Below are 24,012 nucleotides of genomic sequence, written 5' to 3'. Positions count from 1 at the left end.
ACTGTTAGTGATAAAACAAATGTGCTCTTATCTAATCTGCAACAAATCTTTCCCAAACTGTTACTCTGCCAAGCGAGGAACATGATACCCTTTAAAAATTTATAACAACTGCAGCTAATAAAACCAAGGTTTGGAACCACCTCAGTTTATCTTTTCTGGAACAATATGAAGATGTCAGGGAGCTCTTTGCCACATTCAGAAGAAAAGTGCAGCAGCACACAGCTAGAGGATTTTCTTCTTGTTTGTGCAGCACTACTCTAATACATGGGAGAGTCAGGCTTTTTCAATAGTATTGTGATTTTAATTTACAGACTGGGGTATATTCTCAGAGATATTCAGAAAAACTCCTGAGATAATACTGTAGGTCACAAATAATAATTGGTTGAGTAGATGCCTTTGTGCTAAGTTCCACTGCCTTCTAATAGAGCTCTGGTTGCCATCTGAGCCACACTCAAATTGTGTGACTTCTCTTAGACAGGTAAGTCAAGGACTGATATATTTGGAAAAAAGCTTTGATTAACTCAGTGTTTGTGACATCTTTGATGCATCTTTTCATTGCTACCCCTGTTCTACCTGTTAACAGCAAAATATCTTTCTCTCTTGATCCACAGAAGCTCTCCCAGCCATGCTATTGAGGGGCTGCATTTGATTTCTCCCATTCTGCAAACAAACCTCTCCTTTTAAGCCAATTTCCTTTTCCTGTTAGTTGAGACCCCTCATTAAGTCCACGCTGTGTTATTCTCCCAAGAAGTACAGCTCATTATCAGTTCCCAATCTACACATCCACACTACAAATATTTTATGCATGCAAATGGACAAGCATTCCTGATTCTCTCTAAGTACTGCCCCCATGGACTAGGAGAGATACACTGCAGAAAGCCTTAGGTTTGAATCTTGCCTGCACTTTCCTCTAGAACCCGTCCCTTGACTAATTAAATGACAGCCAGATCCATCCAAGAATTCTAAAGCTGAATATAAGTTATGCATTAACTACTAATCCTTTGATTTGGCTCCCTGTTTAGAATTAGAGATCCATCCTGCAAGCTCAAGAAACTCATAAATAAAGAAATCTATCAGGCTTTGCTGACACGTTGAGTAAACACCTGCATCTGAAGTGTCGTGTTCCATCAGAAGGAAATAAAAGTAATTGGTAACCAATTTGTTTCTGCTTTCTTTCATCTGCTTGTTCTTATCTACAGACCTTTTCATAACTTCATTCCCTGACAGCCTCCTAAAACTGGATAGGAAATAAATAAAACATTTAAAAATAAGAGAGCAGGTAAGCTACTAAAGCACTGCTAGTTTAATATGATTCCCCAGTGATTATTTTTCAGTTTTATTGTAACTGTATTTAAAAATCTTTTCGATTAACCAAGAGGCTGCTTTAAGTATTGCATTAGGCTGGATCTGACATCACAGCAACAAAGGCAAACCAGCTACAATAAAATCTTATGAATAAGGAAGAGTTTAAACAAAACCTATAAATAAGTGAATCCATCTCTGCTCCTTAAAGAGAAGGTAATAACTCCAAGGAACAGAGGGCAAGGAAAGAGACTGGAACCAAACTTTGTCCAGCAGGTAATAAATATAACAGACACACAGTGCTCTAAATGAATCTGGAATGGAGCTTTGCAGAGGGAAGAGCTGCTTGCTCACTTAACAGCAGCTACTACAAATTGCTTTAGCAGAATACAAATCATACAGCAGTCTTTAAAATTGTATTTTCAGAAGGCTCAAAGATGTAAAGAATCGTGGGCTGCATTCCCTCTGCAAAGCTCCAGGAGTGCACGTGCCTGAGCCCTGAGCAGCACTGAGACTGCTCGCACTGCCAGGGCTCCAGCCTCCCCAGGACACTCCCACAGATAAAAGCTCAGCTTTACACCATCATGTCTGGCTGAAAACATCTCAGTGTCCCTAGCCTAAAGCACCCCACGCTGCCTGCACTGTGCTAACGTGCACAACTTCATCAGACACACCAGGAGCCACCATTTCCAAATTCCAACCTCCTCCCTACAGCAACACTCGGGAGAGGAGGTGGTGCTGGAAACAGGCAGGGAAAGGGCAGCAATGTCCCCTTCAACAGTACTAATTCCAAAGTTTCCCTGGGAGCTGGAGGTCCAGCAAACAGAGCTGCTTTGATGGCATTTGAAGGCCTGTTGTCTCAGCAATGCTCTGTGCCTGCAGAATGTCCCTGGCCCCTGACTGGCACCCGCAGCACTGGAGTGCTCCTAAAACCTTCTTGCAAAAATAGGCACTTGACATATGAAAGCTGGATGTAAGCAAGGCAGGAGTTAATCAGGATTTAATGCACCTAAAAGCCAAGATAGGGAAGCTGCCCATTAATGATTTTACTACTGTACTTCTCAAAATTCCCATTAAATGTAAAGTTTCGCAGGGGATTTACAATCACAGCAGTGTTTAAAAAAATCTATTTGATGAATTTATATTAGCAGGGAAGAACGGCTGAATTAATTTGGAAGATAACCCTCCTTCACCTCCTTTGTTCTGTTCTCTGAAGAAAGGTTCAAATGTAAGGTCAATGAAATATTAAGATATCAATTTTATTTCCTATTATACCTCAGCCCAGAGCCTTTTTTACTAAAAAACACATTGCCTCGAGAATTACCCAAGATAGAAAGGAAAGCTTTAGCTCTTGCTGGCTCCTCTGTGCTCTCTCTGAGTTTGGCTTCACAGAAGTACATCCCCACATCAGCAGAGGTTGGGTTGGTGATAGTGAGGCGTCTCCCAAAGCTGCTGATGCCACTGGTGATCTTAATCCCATTTCTCTTCCAGGTCACACTCAACTTCTCAAGAGGTCTGCCAAAAAAATACAAGAATAAAATCATAAAACATATATTACAGAATAATTTCTGTGTGCATATATATATGTTTATACACATGAGGAATATAATATTACAGTTTATAAAACTTCTTTAAGTCTTCCTCTATCCCCAAAGCACACTGTTAGAAAGTAAATACATGTATAACTTCTACACATCACAAGGACTGCAGACTACTCAAGTGGCATTATGCAAGTACAGCTAATTGATACAGCAATAGAACTTAAGTGCTAATAATTTGATTTCTCCAAGCAAAAGGAGTAAATACTGCTATGGGAATCAGCTGCATGGGAAGTGCTTTCATTACAACTCAATTACCAAAACAATATTAATCATATCAAGAACATCTCTGCCCTCAGAGGGGAAAGTAAATCAGTTGGTCTTATCACCCAAGGACTTCAACTCTTCACTTCCACTGAAATTCAAAGCTATTCAAGGCCAGCTAGATGGAAACATAGGAGGAATGCTGTGAATCCTGCATTACAGTGCATTATGAACAGTTGAGCAATAATCGCTGCAAAATGAGAGTGTCTGAAAAAATGACTTCGCAGGAGATCCTCACTAAATTTATTTACTAGGAAGCACCAACTGTTCAACAGCATCAGCTCTGCTGTTGATAGGCAACAGCTGAAATATTATTAACCCTCACCATCATTTTTTCCTTAAGATAATGTCTGCTGCTTGAACAGCACTTCTTTTTCTTTCCATGTGAGAACCAGGTGGGAAAGCACCCCTGCCTGACCCTCATTTGGCCAGGAAAATCAATGTGTTTAATTCAGTAATGTTGGACAAACAAGATCACTCCTAAGGTCGCTCCGAAGAGCGAGCATCCTGCTCCAATCTCCAAATTATCAACAGTAAAAAAATGAAAAGAACACCCTCTGTTCCTCTCTAGAGAGGACAGAGTGCCAGTGAGAGCTGTGGAGGTGTTCCCATACCTGGCGTTGGCCACGCACTCCAGGGTGGCCTCGCTGCTCCCCGACACCACGCTGGTGTTGTGCGGGCGGATGACCATGGCAGGAGCCGCGCTGTCCCCGGGGCTGCTGGCACCTGCAGGGGCACAGACACACCTGGTGAGCTCCAGGGACAGCCAGGGCTGGGGCAGTGAGGGTGCCACCTTCCAGGCACCGCTGCAAGTGTCACCCTTCAGCCTCAGCACAGGCTGGTGTCTCCAGGGGCCCTTCCCAACCGTGTTCCAACCAACCCAGCACTAGAACCCCACTGCCAGAACCCAGGACATCCCTCTGCCTGCCCTGGAGGGCTCCAGCCCCTGCCCAGGGGGCTCAGAGAGCTTGGCACAGAGCCCAAGACCCCCGTGCCTTGGATTTAGCCCTTGGAAAAAACAATTTCCAACCTTAGATGAAGAATTACAAGTCAAAAGAGTTTAAGTAGAGTAATAGTTAGTTTGTCACAGGGTGAAAAAGAGATTTTTGAGGTTTTTAGAATGGGGCTCAGGGTCCCAGGATGGAGGAATTTGGGTGTGCCTTGTCCTTTTTCCTTCTTCCTAGCCTCCATCTTCTGGGTGATGTTGGCACTTTTAGATTGCTTTAGAGTAGAAGCTCACTGTCTAACACAGGTGATAGGGATTGGAAAGTAATTGTAAATAATTGTAAGTAATTGTAAATGTACACATAGTTTTTGGTATAAAAAGATAACACCGCCCTGAGGGCAGGCAGAGTGCCTCTGACTGTCTTGCTGAGTAGACCTTGGCTGGACAGGAGAAAGAATTTTATAGATAAGAAACAATAAACAACCTTGAGACTGAGAGCTGAAGAGCTCTGACTCCTTCTCTGGGCTGGGAAAAGAGACTTTGTGACACATCTCAGGGTCACTGTGACCAGCTAGAGATCTCGAGACCCCACAGCTCCCAAGAACTGCCCTCCATCCAGGAATCTTCTCAAAGACAAAGCAAATAAATTAAGCATCCTAAATGTTTTCTACTGTTGAGCACTTTTTTTTTAATCAAACACTTGCTGACTTATTTTTTTAAGACCTTTTCATGTTTTGTTTAATCTTACCCCTTCCACACCATTTCAAAAGAGTCTGCCAATACTCATGTTAGTTCTTTAAAAAGATTTTACACACTGGGGAACAAATATAAAATTAACAAAGCAGCATATCACAGCAACTTCAATCCCCTTTTCTTATCAGGAAAGTAAATAACCCAAATCTGTTACTCTTTTGTGAGGCTTCATACTGTAAATAATTTAGCTTATGCAACAGTCAGCAGACACTTAAAAAATGGTAAAAAGGCAGCTTGTAAATTTTCTCTGTATGCATTTAGTAAGTGAATTAAAATATCCATGTATTCATAGGTACTTTGCTTCAAGCAACTCATTTGGGAAAGAAAAATTAGCTATTTTTTAGCTTGAATAACACAGTAATAAAATTTTCAAGGATATGGAAACCAATAAACAAATTACAGGGAAACGTAATGAAAATAAAACTAAACTGATGGGAAAGCAAGCCAGTTCATCAAACGTTTTCTGCACAGGAGACTAGTCCATGCCCATTATGCAGCATGGGAAACTGGGAAATGCAAGGTATGTACCCTAAAATTTAAGCTAATTCCCTAAAGAAGAGAAAATGGTCAGAATATTCTTTGTTTAATCATATCCAGCAAGCCAAAAGCCAAATTAGATTTTGCTTGTTGGATGGACAAAGACTTTGGTTATGGGGCTCAGAAAGCTCACAAGGTGAGCAGAGTTCTCAATGACAAATCCTTTTCATTTGGATTTTCTAATTGACAGCAGTTGGTGTAGTACAGGAGATAGAAGTGTGGAATCATTTTAAAATTTAAAGAATACCACCCACACTTCTGAATAAATTCAAGCATTCAAGAACAGTACTTAAAGAGTAAGCAGATATTTATTTCTTCCCCTAAATATGCTCTGTCAACCTGACACAGCATCTCTCTGAAACACACAGGATCTCAAAACACAAGCTGTTAGGAGCTTTTACACCTCCTCATCAACATTCCTGGAAATACGATGCCATCAGGTAGCAAATCTATTTCCTAAGATTTCCATGCTGGTCTTATAAGTATTCATGGCAGAATTTTTCCAGTTAGCAAATAAAAAACCCAAACAAAAACAAACAAAAAACCCCAGAAAACAAGAGCTGATGATCAGATTAGAAGCTTGTTACTGATGAGAAGAAATAACCTCAGCATCACTGCTCCCCACCACCTCTGCCCAAGATGAAGGTTTACAACAGTGAATGCCAAAAGATCAACAAACCAGTGACTAATTTGGCAGTAATCATTCCTTATCTCCATCTGGAAGAGAGGAAAGCCACTTGTTTGACTTATCAGCTCCCCACTAAAACCAGACAAGGAGCAGAAGTTGGCTTTGCTGTCGCCCCCATCACCCCAAACATGTGGCCCTGTGTGCACCCAGCAGATAAGAAAGGAAATAAAAGTGCACATTCCCCATCCTGCAGCCAGGAAAAGCAGAGATTTCTTAGTGACTCTAACAAAATCTAAACAAAGCATGTGTTTATTGTTATTTTGTACCATCCCTGAAACACACTTAGTAACAGCAGGCTCCTGCTAAGGTTGTGAGTGAACTGATGCTGATGTGAGACAGAGGGCTCATCAAAAGGGTCAGAACTTGGATTCCCAGGAATCCTACAAAGGTCAGCTATGGACATAACAGACATATACAGAAAACAGCAAAATGTCCAAGTATTACTGAACAGTATGGAGGCAGCATGAATATTCCTGTTTTATATTCAAAGACAGCTCAAGTTTCCCTTTGCAGCACTAAGAAACTCCTTCCCATAACTCACTCTGGCCTCAATCTTGCCAAATCAAACTCCACAGGGACATTCCATTTGCAGAGGGCACTTTGCAGCTTTGTTTTATGGCTAATTGAAACACCAAAGGAGAATCTTAGATTTTCTTTCAGAGCAGAATCTCAATAGGGCTGGAACTTGGGATCTGTGCCTTTGAGAACTTCACCCCTTTTTAGGAAATCCACAGGCTGGAGTATCAGAGTAGCCAAGATCCTAATGGAGATGAGCAATTTTGGGATTTAGTTTGGATGATGGGATGTGGCAGATCAGCTTTCCATCAGGCTGGGGAAGGCAGAGAGTTATTGCAAACAATCAGATAATGAACAGCTACCCAGACTCCCCAGGTTTCTCATCCTGCCTGCCAATAAAGCCACTCCATCCTCCTGCCTCCACATGCAGCACACAGATGTGATTTTACTTGACTGATGCTACACAAAAATCCAATGCAGAATGTCATTGTTAGTAAACAGATATTTTCCTTTAAAATCCTTTGTCGAAAACAATTGAATTTTTCTCCTTTTCACTGTTCCTTTTTTTACTTCATCAGACTTTTTGTTGCCTGAGCTTTCTAGCACTTCGCTGTTTCTGGCTTTTCATCACCTCTTCCTTCTCCTCCTCCCCTCCCTCAGCTTCTCTGCATTCATCTCTGGCCATTTCCCCCTCTTTTTTCCATCCTATGGTCCCCCTGAAGATGTTCCCCACTATTTAAGAGCTGCTCAATTTCTGATGTACCCTCGAATTCAATTATTGAGCTTCAGCTTCTCTGAAGGGAATATTAAAAACACTGAAATGGGGAAGTAATACAAATGCACATGGGAACAGAGCTACAGTGGGATGAATCCACTAACAGGGGACCCTCATTCCTAGCTATAATCCACCTTTTTGGAAAGAAAAGGCCTTCCTTTTCATCTGCTTTCTGAACCCTCCTCTCAGCTAAGAAAGCAAAGCAGCATTAGGGAAAAACACTGACCCCAGAAGTGCAGCCAGGGGATGCCTCCCTATCAGACATCATCAGCCTGGTGAACCTGGGGGGAGCTGCAGAGACAAGGCTGAGTGACACTGAGCAACATTCAGGGATGTGCTCTTAATCTGATTTTAGCCCTTAATAGATGACTGGACAGAAGGACTGCCACAGGCAAGGGGCCTAATCCAACAGGGACTGCTCTGCAAAAGAGAGCTCACACTGCTTTACTTTCCTTTCTATCCATTTCAGCCACTGCACTCCCAGCATTTCCAATCTCCCCTTTGCTTCTAAACTCTCTCATTTGTCTCTGAGCCATTGCCAGGACCTACAAGGGCCCAGTACCTGCAGGGCCTTCAGGATGACCCCAAACAGTTTGTGAAGCAAGACTGTGGGAACACCAAAGTCTTGGGACAGGAGGGAGTTTGTCCTCCAGCCCTCCAGTGGCTGCCATCCCCAGCTGCTCATGAAACAGTGAAACAGTTCAGCTGCTGCCATTTGCTGCCCAAGATGTTAAGGTAAATTGGCATTGATATTATGTTTTCCATATTAAACTTCTTTTGGTTTTTTTTTAAGAGCCAGAAAAAAAAAAAAAAAAAAAGAGAAAAAATGAGACAACAGAAAATGGAAAGGGATGATCTGGGGTTCTTTCTGTCCCTTTGAACATAAACTCCTCTCCAGACTGTGGAATTCAGGAATCTGGCAATCCCCCACAAAGCAGAGATAAACTGAGAGAAGAGAGAAGAGAGAGTGAACAACTTTTGCACAGTCTGTTTGTTTTTATCACCTGTGGCTGTGAATGGTGCACATCACTGAGCCTGCTGAACTTCTCCCTCCCTCCCCCTGCCTGATCAGGAATCAGGACTAGCACTGATTCTTTTTTCTTAGTACTGATGAGCTGCAGAACTGTCATCTGTTATTTAAATACAATCATTATGTACCATGCCCTATCATCTCTGCAAAAACAGGTTTTTTATCTCTGCACATATATTGACATGTAAGGTACAGGGAATTTTAACTATTGTAAATTACAGTTTATAAAGATCCCAGACCTTATCAAAGCCACTCCAGGGTGCTTAATTTTCCCAACAGAACTGAAATCTCACCCAGGCCAGATGACAGAAGACACAATAGGTTCTTTCCCCTTCAGAAATGCATAAACATTAAGTTCTTCCCCAGATTTCACATTATGACATGCAAAGTTTATCTATGTCTATATTTGCAGTGCAGAATATTAAGTGTATTACTTCAGTGGGAGCTCAAATTCATGTGACAGAGATATGAGGTAAGCCAGCCTCACCAGAAACTGAGAGAAACACTTTATCTCCTGAAAAGAAGTACACACAACACACAACAATAAGGTTTATTTTTGAGGCTTGCTTATAGGTCCCAACCCTCTGAAGAGGCTTAATCCAAACAAGGTGAGCAGGAGGAGGAGGAGGAGGAGGATTGTCCAAATAATCAAGAGCCTGGAATGTGAGGTTGGCTGCACCTCACCTCTACTCTCACTGCAAAATACTGCAACTACTGCTCCATGTCCAGCTTGCAGTGAAGAAGGGATCCCACAGGAATCAGTACTCAAAAATAAATTTACTTATTCATGTTATGAAATTTGTCTGTGTGAGAAAAACGCTCCACAGATCAGCAGTGACCTACACTCAAGATAAAAGAGAAAATGAGTACTTAAACAGAATTTTGAAACCATTTATAAGCTATCCTGAGAGAAAAACATTAGAAAACTTTCACCCTAAAGTTCCCACAGACTTCCAGGCTTGCACAGGATGCAGAAATGCCTTGGTAATTGCTATGCAGGATACATGCAAAGCTTCATTCTAGCAAATTATAGACACCCCTATTAGGAAAAAGCAGGATAGGAGATGAGAGTTCAGCACAAACAGCAAAAATATTACATCTAGTACAACATTATGGCATCAGGAAGGTGCAATCTCTGCCTGGGACACAGAATATGAGAAAAGAGAAATGACAATCCCAGGGTATCTCAAGATTGCTCGAGGGGGAGAGAAGAAAAAGCAACCTTACAAATACCCACTGCCTGATGGAACACACTCCTTGCTGCCAGGTACAGCCTGCAGATGGTTTGAATTATGAACCCAGAGTGGATTAATGCCCCTTTCCCTCTCCAGAACAAGGCACACAACAGGAATTGGATCCTGATCAATAATAGATTCATTTCCCTTCCCCCTTGGAGCAAAAGATGCACAACAGGAATTGGAGCCTGATCAACAGAAAAGCAAATGCTGACAACCACCTGCAGGCACCAGAGAGAAACATCATGCAATTAATGAAAAGAAAGTGTGTTCTCACTCCTAAACCCATGTCCAAACCATGTCTATTGGTTCCCTGCCTATTGGAGTGATTCTTAAGAGCTGATACAATGAAAGAGCATTAAGATAATCAGAGGTACTGTTTCAGTTCCCCACTTTGACTCTAGCAAGGACTCTTCATTTTCAAGAAAAGGGAAATCTGATGCTGCTGTCACTGCACAGGTCTCTGCTCTGATTTCTAGACTTAAAGAAAAAGAACAGAGACTCTCCCATGAGGCTTCTTGGTCACATTTGTTTCGTTTGATGAAGAACACAAGAACTCCAGATGGGGTTTTTTTGAGCCAACATTACATAGTTACAAAATAATTAGCAAACTAATGGTGGAGAGTTGGTATATCAAGAATTACGACTTTTCAGTACCAAAGAATGTCTTCAGACTCCTCAAAAATTTAAGTACTACCATAATTTATTTAACTTTGGAGAACCCAGACTGTAGACCTAAAAAAGTAAATAAGGAGCAACATAAAAACCCTTAATTTTGTGGTTCAAAATTATAGGCAAGAAACAGCCTAGCTGTTTGAATTAATCACAGCAAGTGAATTCTTCTATATCCAGCCCTCATCTTGAACCAAACATCAAACATCACAACATATGAATAAAACACCAGATATGAAAAAGATTTACAAAACCCAAGCAAAACAAATGAGTGATCTAGGTCGGTTGTGTTTATTGACTCTTTACACTCTTGTCCCTGTGACTGAGCTTTGTCCCCATCACAACACACACAGGATGCATTTCCACTGCAAGGAAAGTTTAAAAAAATTTTAAAAAAGTGAACAAAATAATAAAACTCAGATTAATATAGAGCAAGTAGATCCCAAGTTAAATATCCAGAGTTTGAGGAGGGATATGGTAAAGGAACAATTAGAAAAGATTTCATCAGCACCTGCTGAGGAAGATTTGTAATAAACTCATTTTGCCTGAATTGCCCATGTCATAAAGGCTGAGAACCTCCCCTCCCTCCTTTTCCATCCACCCCTCCTGGGCCTGTGGGATTGTGTCAATTTGTCAGAATGACACTTCTGAAGCATTTAACTTCAAAACCCAAAGTTACCCACAGAAATTAACCCATACAAGTGGTGATTTCACCAGTCCAGATCCTTTTGTGGTTGGAGAGCTTCCTAAAGCTTTTCTGCTCTACCTGCTACAAACACTCCTAATTCCCAGCTTCAATGGCCAGTGCACCCTTAGTTCTTCTGCCAGAGCTGTCCTTTATGGTTGGAAGAGCTGCTCTCTCCCTCTGAGATGTTTACATCCTAAAGCATTTGCAGAAAACAATCCTATTCTTCCACAGCCTTCATTTTACTAAGTGAAACAAGCAAAACTTGTCCTGCCTGGAAGGATTCACTGAAAAACACACAAAAGATGAGGAGCAAGGGGAAAAATCCAATCCAGCATTACTCTATAAATGCCTCCAAATGTTTAAACAACTTACAGCCACGTTTTAAACAGCTTTTTTCTCCCCCTTTGTAAGGACTTTCACACAGACTGCAAGTGCTGTTAATTTAGCCCTAGGGAAAGATTAATGGAAAACTCAGCTCCAGCCAGAAGACAATTTATACCCCTTTGTGTGTAGATAGTCCAGTAAAGAGGAGATTTATATATTTTATTGGATAAAGCTGAGTCTAAAACACAGGTTGAAAAGGTCTAAAACCTTATAGAGAGTTCTTAGGGTCTGCTCCTGGGCACAAGGAGAGGCTGGGGCCTAAATACAGTTGATTTAAAGATGGAAAATGTATTTCTGTACCCAGCAAAGTGCCCCAGGAGAGGCAGCAAGGCCAGGATGGTCCATGGTGACACAGTCCCTCAGCCTGTCACCAGTTCTGCTCTGAAGACAGGGACAGGGATGGGAGAAGTGGCTTTTTTCTTGATTTTCCTCTCTTTCTACAGATCATTAAGTGCAGGTGACCCAGCAGCTTCTATCTGGGGGGTGAATTCCTCTTTTTTCTACTTCCTGAGGTCTGCAGACCCACTTTGTATTAAAGGACTACCTCAGAAATAGATTTCTAGCATTGTCCCATGTAGTTTTAAGGAAATTAAACCACTGCTTAGTTACACAGCTCCCTGTGAATCAGCAGCTAAATTCAAAAGCAGACCAAATTCCTGCTCAAACACTCTGCAATTCCCTTCTCACAACTCCTCGTGCAGAAAGAGCAATTTGGAAGTTCAGTCTCTGTCACTGACCTGACCTTCCCCCATGCACAGTGAGGGGCTTCTTTCTGCCTGGAAACTTATCATCCAGCACATCATTAGAGCTTTTAACATGAAAAAATATCTGGCCTCAAGCTATTCCAGCTAAAGAACACTCAGGTGGCTTTTCAATTCACCAGATAGCTTTAATGCCAGCTAAATAAGTGGATAGAGTGTGTAATCTTATTCAACAGCAGTTAAAAGGGGGAAAAATATCCATGGTCTGGCAGTGGAATCTATTAGCCTTAGAGTCATCTTCAAAGGGATGCAGGAGGCAAAAAGGCAGAGCAGCTGCACTGCAGCCAGGGCCCACAGCCTTTGGCTTCCCATGGAATCACAGAATTCCAGAATGGTTTGGGTGGGGAGAGACCTCAAAGCCCATCCAGTGCCACCTCTGCCATGGCAGGGACATCTTCCACTAGCCCAGGTTGCTCCAAGCTCTGTCCAACCTGGCCTTGGGCACCTCCAGGGATGGGGCAGCCACAGCTTCTCTGGGCACCTGTGCCAGGGCCTGCCCACCCTCCCAGGGAAGAGTTTCTCCCCAGCATTCCATCTAGCCCTGCCCTCTGGCAGTGTAGAGCCATCCCCCCTTGTCCCAGCACTCCAGTCCCTTCTCAGCTCTCCTGGAACCCTTTCAGACACTAGAAGATGCTCCAATGTCTCCCCAGAGTCTTCTCCAGGCTGAACAACCTCAAATCTCTCCCAAAACACATCTATGTTTAAAAAGACTTCCAAATAACTCATTAGTGGGAATTCCTTTTAAGAGGCTGTATATTTTTACGATGTACTTTAGTGCATTGCATGAGAAGCATCCTTTTAACCATAAACAGACCCTCATTTGGCAGGAGGAAACAGGCTTGAGGGGCCTGGCAGGGGTTGCAAGGGTTTCTGCAGCACAAGGCAGGACTCACTTTATCCTAAGGACAGAATTTTAAGGCCTTGCATCCTCAGTGCTTGGCACACCTGGATATTTACCATTTGCTTTCTGAATAATGGGAAATTTAAGTTAATAAACCACACATCAGTAGCTGGATGTTGAAGAAACCAAACCTGTCACTTCATAATCATGTCCAGAAATGCAAATTCAGGGGTGAGATGAGCAGAGAGGAGAAAGGAAGGAGGAAAGCTGAGCTGGGGACATGGCTGTGTCACAGGGATCAGAGAGCTGCTGCCATTTCAGGGGATGCAATTCTCACCAGCAGATCCTGGTTTAATGTCAAGCAGCAGCAAAGAGAGAGAAACAGGAGATAATAAAATGCTGCTTTTTATTTGCAAATATGTCTTGGCATATGGCTTCATGTTGGGGTTTTTTTACAAATGCATTTCTTAACTGCTTACTTTGGCACAAATAAAATCACACAACTGACATTATACTTTTGCTTTTTCTTACTTGTGAGAAATTTAAACTCTTCCTCTTACTTAGAAATGAACGGGTGGTAACAACTAAAGAAGAGAATCTCATCTATCCTTCACTGGACTTAAATAAAGAAAAGCATTTGCAGTGACTTTGGGGAAATTCTTTATGAAATACCTTCAACAGTTTATTCTATGACAACAATAATGGAAGCACTATTTTCAGAGGGAAGATTTAAGATTAAATATGCTCTGTAGAGCATAAAGCAGCTATGTACAATTGATCACATGTGGATTCCCAAGATCTATTTCTCTGTAGCAGTTCTTTAAATGAACCTGATATTGTGGGGCTTTACATGGAAGCAGAGACTTGTGTACACAGACTGATGACAGAACCCCAGAATGGTTTGGGTTGAAAGGGACCTTAAAGTTCATCCTCAGAGTTCAGGGACACCTTCCCCTATGCCAGGTTGCTCCAAGCTCTGTCCAGCCTGGCCTTGGGCACTCCCAGGGATCCAGGGGCAGCCACAGCTGCTCTGAGCACCGTGTGCCAGGGCCTCCCCAGCCTCTCAAGGAAGAATTTCTTCCTAACTTCCTATAGAATCTAAATCTCTTCTCTTTTAGTTTGAAAGAGTTCCACAGTTTCCATGCTCTTCACATGAAAGGAGGAGCTTTTGTGTCACAGATATTTGGGGCAAGTGTCCAGGCCACCACCTGGGCCCTATTCCCATATTCTTAAAAAACAACCAAAGCCATGCAAGTCCATTTTTGCAGGTGATGGATAAGCAAAATGTGGGTCAAAGCTTTCTTCAGAAAATCCCCTCCAAGAACTGAGATTAAAATTTGCCACATATAGACATAATTTGAACTTTAAAGGAAATAAAAAACCCTGCCAAATTTAACAGCCCCTCAGATCCCAGATACCACAGTTCATGAAGGCTTAAAGGAGAGCAATTCTACAGAGAGGATAACACTGAAATAAACAGGCATTCTTGGTTTCCCTTGTTGAACTTAACTCTTCAAACCCAGATGCACACACTGAGCAGCATTTTAAGCTCAAGGTCAACTCTTGCTGCATTCTATTTTTATATCTTTATACACACACACACATCTGAGAAGCATGTTTTGGGATCCAGATTGCTACCTTGCTCCCAAAGGTCTGCTACTTCCAAGTCTTTACATCAAGAGAACAGATCAGAAAAACAAGAAGATACCCCACAGCCTTCTTCCAGCAGCTAACTCCACCAAACATATGGAATGACTTGTCAAAATAATATTTTGAGAAATAGGTTATCAGGGGCCTCAGGTCCACTCCATATGGTCCAAGGTTCTCCATCCCCCTGACCATATCATGCTACTTCTCCACTGTCTTCTATAAAGGGAGACAATCCTTAATAAAAGGAGAGTTGTTCAGGTCACAGACATTCAGAATCAAATAAAATTTCATTTACAATATTTACAGTACTGTAAAATAATAATAAAAAAGGGACAAAGCCATGCACACAGCAGAGCTCAGAATCCATAGAAATATTTTTCTAACAAAAGAAAGTTTTGTTTCCCCTTACTAGCACAGATGTTTTTTCTAAGTAAAGTGCAGTTTCCCCTTTGTGATTATCAATCTTTGGTTATTTTATAATATAACGCTGCCTCAGACTTCAGCAGGGAGAAAAATACACATTGCTGCATTTCCTCTGTCCCCAGAATAAAACAACTCTGAAAGCAAAGAATGTTCCAAAAGAGCAAACAATAACCCAGCTAAAGAAAGTCTACAAATGTATCCATTCAAAAATAATTCCACAGATGGATAAGCATTTAATTTTCTGAAGTGAGAATAAACCAGCCTCTCTCTTTTCTGGGATGTAGAATGGGGTTTTGGACCTACCTATTTATACCCAGCACATAAATGCTGCTCAGAGAATGCTGCAAGTGCTCTAAAAAGAAATCTAAAGGAAAGTTATTACTCCAGGCTCTTTGTTGGTGCTGCTGCAGTCTGGGTAGTGCCAGCATTGTTAAAAACAAACTGTTGGCTGTACCTTGCTTGGCCTGTACAAATGCTCTTTGCATTAATGCACTTAGGATCTCCTCTCTGCTGTGCCCTGCCAAGAGAAGAGTTGAAGAGTGGGATGTCTTCTCAATCTTGCATTGACTTCCTGCCCTCTCAGATGAGGGTTGGCCAGAGTTTTTGGCTGTGTGGATGGTAAACAGCCTCTCCTGAATATGACAGGGACTCACTGCTGTGATAAAAACCATCAGCTTATTTCCACAGGGTGCTCTTGACTCCCAGCTCATCCAAAACTTCGTGTTTCATGCTGCTTCTTATTTGAAATTTTCATCGTTATAATATGACACTCGGATGTCACAACAGAATTACAGTTAATAAGGAAAATTAGGGGGAATAAGTGGAAGATAAAGTGGCACATTAGAAAATGCACCATCCTCTGAGACATGAATTTTTATATTGTTGAGGAACAAGTAACATCTATTTCATTTGGTTTTAAAAAGAAATCAATTCACCCCTAGGTTTAGAAACACTCTGTCACTTCCCAAAATGTCCTTGGGTTGTCAGTTTGAAATAAATTGGCAAGGTGTCATTAGGCAGAACACAACTGCATTGTTTCGACTCAATTAACCCATTTTATTCAGATTTGCCCCAAAAATAACCCTAACAGTGTCATTCTGCTCTCCAGATGGCCATGGGCTGTGTCAGAGCAGAACTATCAGCTCTCAGCTAAACCAGCAACCAAACACTGCAGGGTCCCCCTGGAACCCAAAAGCTGCAGCTCACTTTCCTACACACATCTCCTGAAAGTGCTTACACAGAACGAGGAGGATGAATCACTGAAACACACACATTAAATGCATCTAGAGGAGACTAAAATTACTCCAAGCAGGTAAACAAAGCTGCCAGGAAGGCAGGCTGGAGGAGCTGGCTGCAGCCAGCACCTGGGTCCTGGATGCTGATGGGGGTGCCCAAGCAGCAACAGCACCAAGCTGGCCTTGCCACCTCCTGCTCAGTGACCTCCCTCCAGGTCTTTGGCTGTGGGATCAGTGCTGAAACCTCAGTGCATCCACACTCACCCTCAGTGGCAGGAAATGCTGAATGAATAAAGCATGTGCAGTGTCAAAAGCTGCTGGCCTCTCTGCAGGCTGCTGCCAGCACCCTACAGAGTGTCATGAACTGCTCCATCTCCCTCCTCTCCAACCTTTCAAAAAACATTATTAGAGATAAGAGATTAATGTGTGCCAGACCATTTGGCTATTCAGGAGCAAAAGAATTTTGCAGCATAGACTGAATTTAAGACAATAAAATGTGTTACCTACTGAACCACAAAATCTCTAAGAGGACTCAGAAATAGAAGCAGCTTTTTGAAATAAACCATAATCTCTCTGCCCCGTTCCCAAAGTCTGCAACTTCAAACAAAAAACCCTGAAAAACACAAAGCCTGGTGATATATAAAAATAAAAGTACAGATGAAGCATTTTTGACATTTCTCTATCACTCTTAAAAATAGTAATAATCTTGAGCTATTGAAGTTGCTGAAAGAAAATAAAAATCAATGTGTTTTCACTTAGCAGTTCTGAAAAAGAAAAGGATTACTTGGTATTTCAGCAAAATGCTTTAATGCCACTCTGTAACAGAGCCCACCATAAGGTGCAAGCAAAGCTCTTCTCACTGAAGCATCTCCTGCACCCCAGAATTAGGGACTGGGAAGGGAACTGGGACAAGGTGCAGAGCAGGGCAGTGCAGTCCTGCCCCAGGGCTGTTCTGGGCTCTGGGAGCAGCTGCCCCATGTCCCACCCACAAGGCAGAGACTTCAGACCTATCTCCTGAGCATTTCACACATGGAATAAAGCAACTTATTTCCCAAAACATGGAAACTGCACTGGGTTTGTGCTTTCCATGCTTCCCACTCAGCCCTGACCCAGCAAGCAGTGATGCACAAATCTCAGGGGGGGTTTTGTTGCTGATTTGGGGGGCAGCTTGATTTGCTTTTTAATTTTTATTTTAAATGACATGCATGGAAAACTTTACAAGCCTCAACTCCAAAGCTTAGAAAATGTGGCATTTTAAGGGTTCTTTTGCATTTCCCAGTTTCTGTCTGGTCACAAATTTTAGGTGTGCAACCACAGGCAGGACAAAAATGATCAAATTTCTGAGAGACATTAAGAAGCTTCTGCAAATCATTGTCATCTACTCACTTTGAAAGTGGTAAATGGTTGAGCCTTCCCTCAGCAGAGGCAGGGTGGACATAAAATTGTGTATTTTATAGTGAATCACAAGTACCACTCATAATAATTAACAGCAACAGCCAATGTAAAGGACAAGAAAAAATAGCATGTTGCAAATGAACCTGTTTCTTTTTTCATATAGGAGAACCAGAGTCACAAAAAAATGCTTTTAAACAAATGTTTTTAACTGCTAACAATTTTTCTGTTGTTTCTTGTTCCCCTCTATGCATACAAATGCATGGAATGTAAAACCCAGCAAAGAGGGAAAGTGGAAAATTTTAAAAAGCTGATTTATTTTTGTACAAATCCTTTACTCCTACCATTAAAAAGTACAAATTATTACCACTGGAAAGCAGAAGGAGTACAAAGTGCTCTTGAAAAATAATAACTGCTTCTCCCAGCACACCAGAGACCTCGAGAGAAGATGGAGGAACCATTATCTCCATTTTATGTGTGGTGAAAATGAGGTGAGGACAAACATTACTGAAATGAGGCTGCACCAGGTGCATCTGACCTGTTTATTACAACCTTTTAACATATTAGGTTGCACTCAAATACAAGATGGGAAGATTTTGTTTTTTCTTTCCTGTTTTCAGCTGGAAGATACAAATCCCTGGGGATCTTGCAGGCTCTGAAGGTGTCCCCCTTCTCACAGTCCTTTTCAGGCCAGTTCTCAGTTAGAGAATTCCTTAATGAGATGTGGCAATCTAAATTGAATTCAGCTGCTGGGCAGTTATTTACAGTATCTTTGTCAACAGCAGAGCAGAGGGGGGAGAGCAGAGGATTCTCCTGGGTTGTAGCACAGGCAGGACAAGCCAGGCAATTTGCATTTCTCAGTTATTGTCTCAGGCTGCCCACAGACCCTGGCACATGTCACCACAGCAATTTAACTGAGCTTGAGCTGTTACAAAGCATTAGAAACGGTGCCTAAACCCCAGATCAAAACATGTGCTAAGGCCATTGAGCCAGCAGATTCCATCCCAGGGTTAAAATCCTGCTGTCCTGCCCCTCCACCTCCTCAGCCATGTTCTGCCAGATCTTTCCTCTGCCCTTTTTCAGAAATCAAATGCACATGTCCAACAAAATTAAAAGTTTAAAAAGCCAAGATGAAAGCCCATCTGAAGCATTGCAGAGGATGGGTTCAGTGGGTGTGAAGTGTCAGTGAGGACTCTCCCCTTTCCCTGGGAACCAGCCAGGAAAGGAGCCTGGGCAGGGGGATGCTCCTCCCAACCCCTTGAGCTGAATCCTTCCAAAATTCAAACCAACAGCATCTCTCTGCCTTCCCAGTCTCCTCTGGATGCAAACGTGGTCAGTGTCACACACCCTCAATCAGCTCCTGGCTGCTCTTTAAGCTGCAAGAGAGTGAATTTGGATTACAAATTAAAAAGGAATTCTTTCCTGTGAGGGTGGGGAGGCCCTGGCACAGGGTGCCCAGAGAAGCTGTGGCTGCCCCATCCCTGAAAGAGCCCAAGGCTGAGTTGGACAGGGCTTGGAGCAGCCTGGGATAGGGGAAGGTGTCCCTGCCATGGCAGGGGGTGGGACTGGACAAAAAGTTCTGTGAGAAGGAGCTCTGAGAAATCTCCCCCCAGCCCTCCACCCACTGCAGAGCAGCTGCCCCTGAACCCCAGACCCTGTTCCCTGCCACGGGGGGCTGGGCTGTGCTCACACCCTTCAGGTGGCCCTGCCCTGTCACTGTCCCTGTCACACTCCTGCAGACAGCGTGGGACTGTGGCCCTTTTGGGGGGACCTGAATTGTTAATTTAAACTGATTTTCCAGCCTATGTCCATCAGTGTGACTGATGTCAGACCACAGAGCAAAGGAGTTCAGTGAGAGGCTGGGAACAGCTGCTGCTGCTTTGCTCACCCTCTGAGTGGATGAGCACATGGGGCACAACAGGGCAGGGCTGTCCCCACCTCTGGGGGCTCAGTGTCTTGGTGACACCGGATGCTCTGAAGATCATTTATACCAGGGAAGTCTCCAGGGCACAAATTCAATTTTTGTATTTGCACATAAAAATGGTTTCTGAAGGCATAACTTGGGATGAGTTTGTTTTGCCCTGGTCACTTGATTACCACAACCAAAAGCTGTGACTGGGACAAGAGCCTAAATGACAGATATCATCCTATTTCTGTGAGGATGTTAAGGGATATTTGAGAGGGGATATGATTTTCTCTTTAGGAAGAATGAAAAATAAATTCAATTTTTTCCCCTTAACCTTTATGAATCCCAATTTCTCATTTGTTGGTGGTGACAGATTCCTGTATTTTTCCCAGAGGAAAAAAAATTTTCCTTGAGTAAGGTGAAGCAAAAGAGAACACAAGTCAAAATATTTTGATTATTTCAGTATTTTAAAGGAAGGAACTTGATGGATTCATCCTTACAGCTGCCCTTCCCAAGTGCTCTTGTACCTGCAGGGTGGGATGAGTTCCTCAGGCCACCAGGAGGAAAAGAGGAACATAAATACATTACTAGTTAGTACATCACTCTTTGACTTCATTGTAAGGACTCAATTCACCAATAAAATAAAACTTTTCCTTCTCATGGAGGAACATTGGACAGCTCAAGGATGAGGTTTTTTATGAAACCAAGGACTCTTAATTGAAAATTAGAGTAAGAAACACCCTGAATGCTGAGGATGCATAGAATGAGCTGCTCAGTTTGGTAAAACCTCCTTCCCTTCCCAAATACCCTTGGCTTGGGGGGAAAAATCTGTTTAAATGACACATTATTAATTTACTAACTTCTCCAATGAAGGTTACAATCCTCAGCCCTTCCCGTTACATTGCAGAAAAGGCATCCAAAGATGGAAGGGAACGTTCACCAAAGCACAAATATCTGTTACCATTATTTGATGATCAGCTTCAGGTTAAACCTGTCTGCCTTGAGACTGGAGATTAATAGTGATAGCTTCTTTTAATGACTGCAGAAATGCCACAGTGCCTGCCAATAACAACTTGAGCAATGAACAGGTTGCTATAGAATGTATTGTTTATGCACCACTGACTGCAATCTCTATACAGAAAATTTAATAGACCCTTTTTTCCCTCTCAGCAAGCTTATGTGGTTGGGGATTTAGAACTGCATTATTCCTTATGACCTGACTTATTTATCGTGTCAATCATAGTAATGATGTGTCAGAATTATCACAGTTCTGAAGCTTTCCCTTTATCATCATTTTGAGAGTGCTCTTTCTCAGCATTATAAGTACATATGACAGAAGAGACATCAGAGGCACAGATTTCATGCATGGCTCTAACACAATCCCAGGGTTAAACAGCTACTTCGAGAGCCAAAGCACCATGGAATAACTTCTTCCATTTTTCTAATTCAGTTCTTGTATTAACAGCCAGACACAGCTGCAGCTGCAATTAAGGAGAAAAGATGGGGAATAAAACAGCACAGAGTCAATTGCCAAAGGTCAAATCAAGATGCTGGGATTTGCAGGTCCTGACCCACATAACACCATGCAGTTGGCCTTCTGATACCACCAGTCAGATTTAAAATTACAACTTTAGCAATTACTGGGAGTGAAGAGCAGACAAGCAGGTTGTGTGGTGGTGAGAATGCCCTTCCCTGCCTGAGGAGAAAGCCTCCTCAAGGGCTGCTGACAGGGAAGGGAGGATGATGCAGATGGAGGGATTCAGCCCTTGCTGGAGCAGAAGTTTCAGACAAGAGTGTGAGCAAGGTCAGGGCCAGGCTGATGAAGGTGACTGACTCAGTGGCACAGGTGTCTCAGAGCAGCTTTCCCCACAAAAGCCTGGCCTGCATCCACACCAGGCTATTGACTCAGAGAAATTAAAGGATGAGAAATAGTTAACAACAGGAGTTCTGTCAGAGGTACAACATATATTCCTCTGGTTCAATTTTCTAAAGCCCGAGGTCTGAAAGAGATGGAAGCCTCTCTGAAAGGGTCTGGACAGCATTCTAAATTTCATGTACCATAAGTTTCTCTCAGTCACACAAGATTAATTCACCATTTACTCTGGAGGCTAGCAAGAACTCAGGGAGCAGGTAGTGTGTGCTGCCCTGAAGGAGTGAGACAGCAAAGCCCTGCTCCCTCTGGGGCTTGTAACTGGGGCTGAAACCATTTTTTAATGTAGTCAAGAAGAGTTTTAACAAGTTTGAATGCACACCTAACATTGTTACATCCTGAAATATGGATTCTCTAACCAGTGGCCCGTGTTGCAGCATAATTTTTGCTACAACAGCTGTCTGGAATGATCCTAAAAATCAAGCTAACACCAGACAGGTTGAAAAATACCTGTCAAGTCCAGTTGGGGCAGCATCACCATGATGCCTGTTTGAAGTGTCCAGGCTGTGGATGAGCAAAACCACGCAGCTTAATAAAGCTTAATAAAACAGAAACAGCTTGTTCTGGGCAAACTCTGATGGAAGTGCAGGATGTTGCTGCTGAATTACCAGGGTGAGCATGTCTCAGGGGACCCCAGAATCAATAAAAGAGACATGACGTGGCCCTTCAGCAGGTAGAGTTGAGACAGACAGGTCCACAAAATGAACTGACAGCAGCCAGCAAGAACTGCTTAGTTAGGAGAAGTAAAGTTGTGGAGAAAAAAGTGTAGGAGTTGGAAGGAGTTTGAAGTTAAGCATAAACTTAATGGTATTTCAAAACCAATTAAAAATAAGCAACTCTAATGTCTAATCTAGCCCTGCTCTCTGTCAGTCTGAAGCCATTCCCTGTGTCCTGTCCCTCCAGGTCCTTGTCCCAGGCCCCACTCCAGCTCTCCTGGAGCCCCTTTAGGCACTGGGAGGGGCTCTGAGGCCTCTCTGGAGCCTTCTCCTCTCCAGGCTGAGTACCCCCAGCTCTCCCATCCTATCTCCAGAGCAGAGGGGCTCCAGCATCTCCTTGTCCTCCCACTTAGTGCTCCAGCTGTTTGCAGCTGTGTGGAGCACCACAAAAACAGTGCAATGAGGGGGTCACATCCACCTCTCCCATTCCAACACTGCCCAAGCCACGCTCTGGAAAAACTGAGCAATGCTCCTGGCTGCAGGGACTTCACACCAAAGGGAAGCTTCTTATTGCTGCTGTGCCCCTGATAAACAAGTTCAATTTCTTAGGAATTTCCAGATAAAATATCTGCTCCGTGCCAGTGGACAACAGAAGTGTGAAAGTGTTTCATGGGAGGAGGACAGTGTACATGAAATTCACTACACCATCAAAGTTTGATGTCTTCCTTCATACCACACTGAGGTTGAACTGGGTTTCGTGGTGATTTAAATATCAACCCACTTCAAAAAAAAGGATAACATCATCTTGAATGACTTAAATTTACAAAAGTGAAGAAATTAGCCAATCCCATTGTAGGGATCATTTCTCAACGTTCCATTTAGCTTTTAATTACCCAACAGACTGTAATGGTTGCTCTGGAGCTATTACACTCCATTGTGTCAATTTGGCTGCTACAAATGCACAGCACAAAGTCCTCAAGCTAAAAATCATTATGAAATTATTGTTGAAAAAGATTGTTGGGCATGTGCAATAGCTCACTTTTGAACTCCGATGTTTTACAATTTCTCTTTTTTATAAATAGCTGGAGCAATTAGATGCTGTTATAGAGCTATTCAAAACCTTTCAGTTTTGAGATCCAAAGAATTTCTTGAGTTACAGAACTGTAAAATTTCAGTTAAATTGGCAAAGTTCTGTTTGCAGTCTGTCACAGCCTCATATTTTCTCTTTACTTCTGTATACAATCTATTCAAGTCATATTTTTTACACAATTTTCCATCAGAGAAAACATCAGAAAATATTTTAGAAAGTAAATTAAATAAATCTTCTAAGAAAAAATGTGTCTGCAGAAGCTCCACAATAATAAGAAACAGCTGCATGTGTAGAAGAATAGAACTCGAAGGACTAAGTAGCACACCCAGCTTTGCCTGGACACAAGATTAAAAAGGGAAAGAAAGGATTTAGGAATTTGGGCTTGCAAAGAAAATTGAGGCTTCATGTAAATCAGCAGCCCAAAATAACAAGGAATTTGCATTGGTGGGATTTGCAGAGAATGAGCAATTAAATGGTTCATGGATTTGAGAGAAAGCTGCACCTAGGTGAGAATCTCTCAGCTGTGCTCCCCAAATCAGGGCAATTCCAGCTGAAAGCACAGGACAGGCTCAGCCTGGGATGGAGCCTGGTGAAGGACAGGCCAGGGCTCCTCAGAGGAACAGCTCATCACACAAATCAAACAGGCACTGCCTCATGGATCTTGCAGTGCAAGCTACAAACCAGAAGTTCCCCCTCCCGAGGATGATGCAGCCAAACAAGAAAGCAGAAGGAAATTATTC

At 42.6% G+C, this 24,012-nt stretch overlaps 1 protein-coding gene across 3 annotated transcripts in view; it reads right to left on the bottom strand.

The window, feature by feature from the left end:
• SDK1 (sidekick cell adhesion molecule 1) overlaps positions 1-24,012 on the bottom strand; it is a 390,039-nt gene that overhangs the window by 152,665 nt on the left and 213,362 nt on the right. For all 3 annotated transcript variants that reach the window (XM_059862197.1, XM_059862198.1, XM_059862199.1), the window contains 2 exons: positions 3,779-3,890; positions 2,627-2,817 (listed from right to left, as the gene is read on the bottom strand). In XM_059862197.1, coding sequence (XP_059718180.1) covers positions 2,627-2,817; positions 3,779-3,890 — 303 coding nt within the window. The remainder of the gene's footprint in view (positions 1-2,626; positions 2,818-3,778; positions 3,891-24,012) is intronic.

This window comes from Haemorhous mexicanus, chromosome 17 (genome assembly GCF_027477595.1).
Source record: "Haemorhous mexicanus isolate bHaeMex1 chromosome 17, bHaeMex1.pri, whole genome shotgun sequence".
Taxonomy (NCBI): Eukaryota; Metazoa; Chordata; class Aves; order Passeriformes; family Fringillidae; genus Haemorhous; species Haemorhous mexicanus.
The sequence above is the reverse complement of the archived record's forward strand: the minus strand, read 5'-3'. Positions and strand labels throughout refer to the sequence as shown.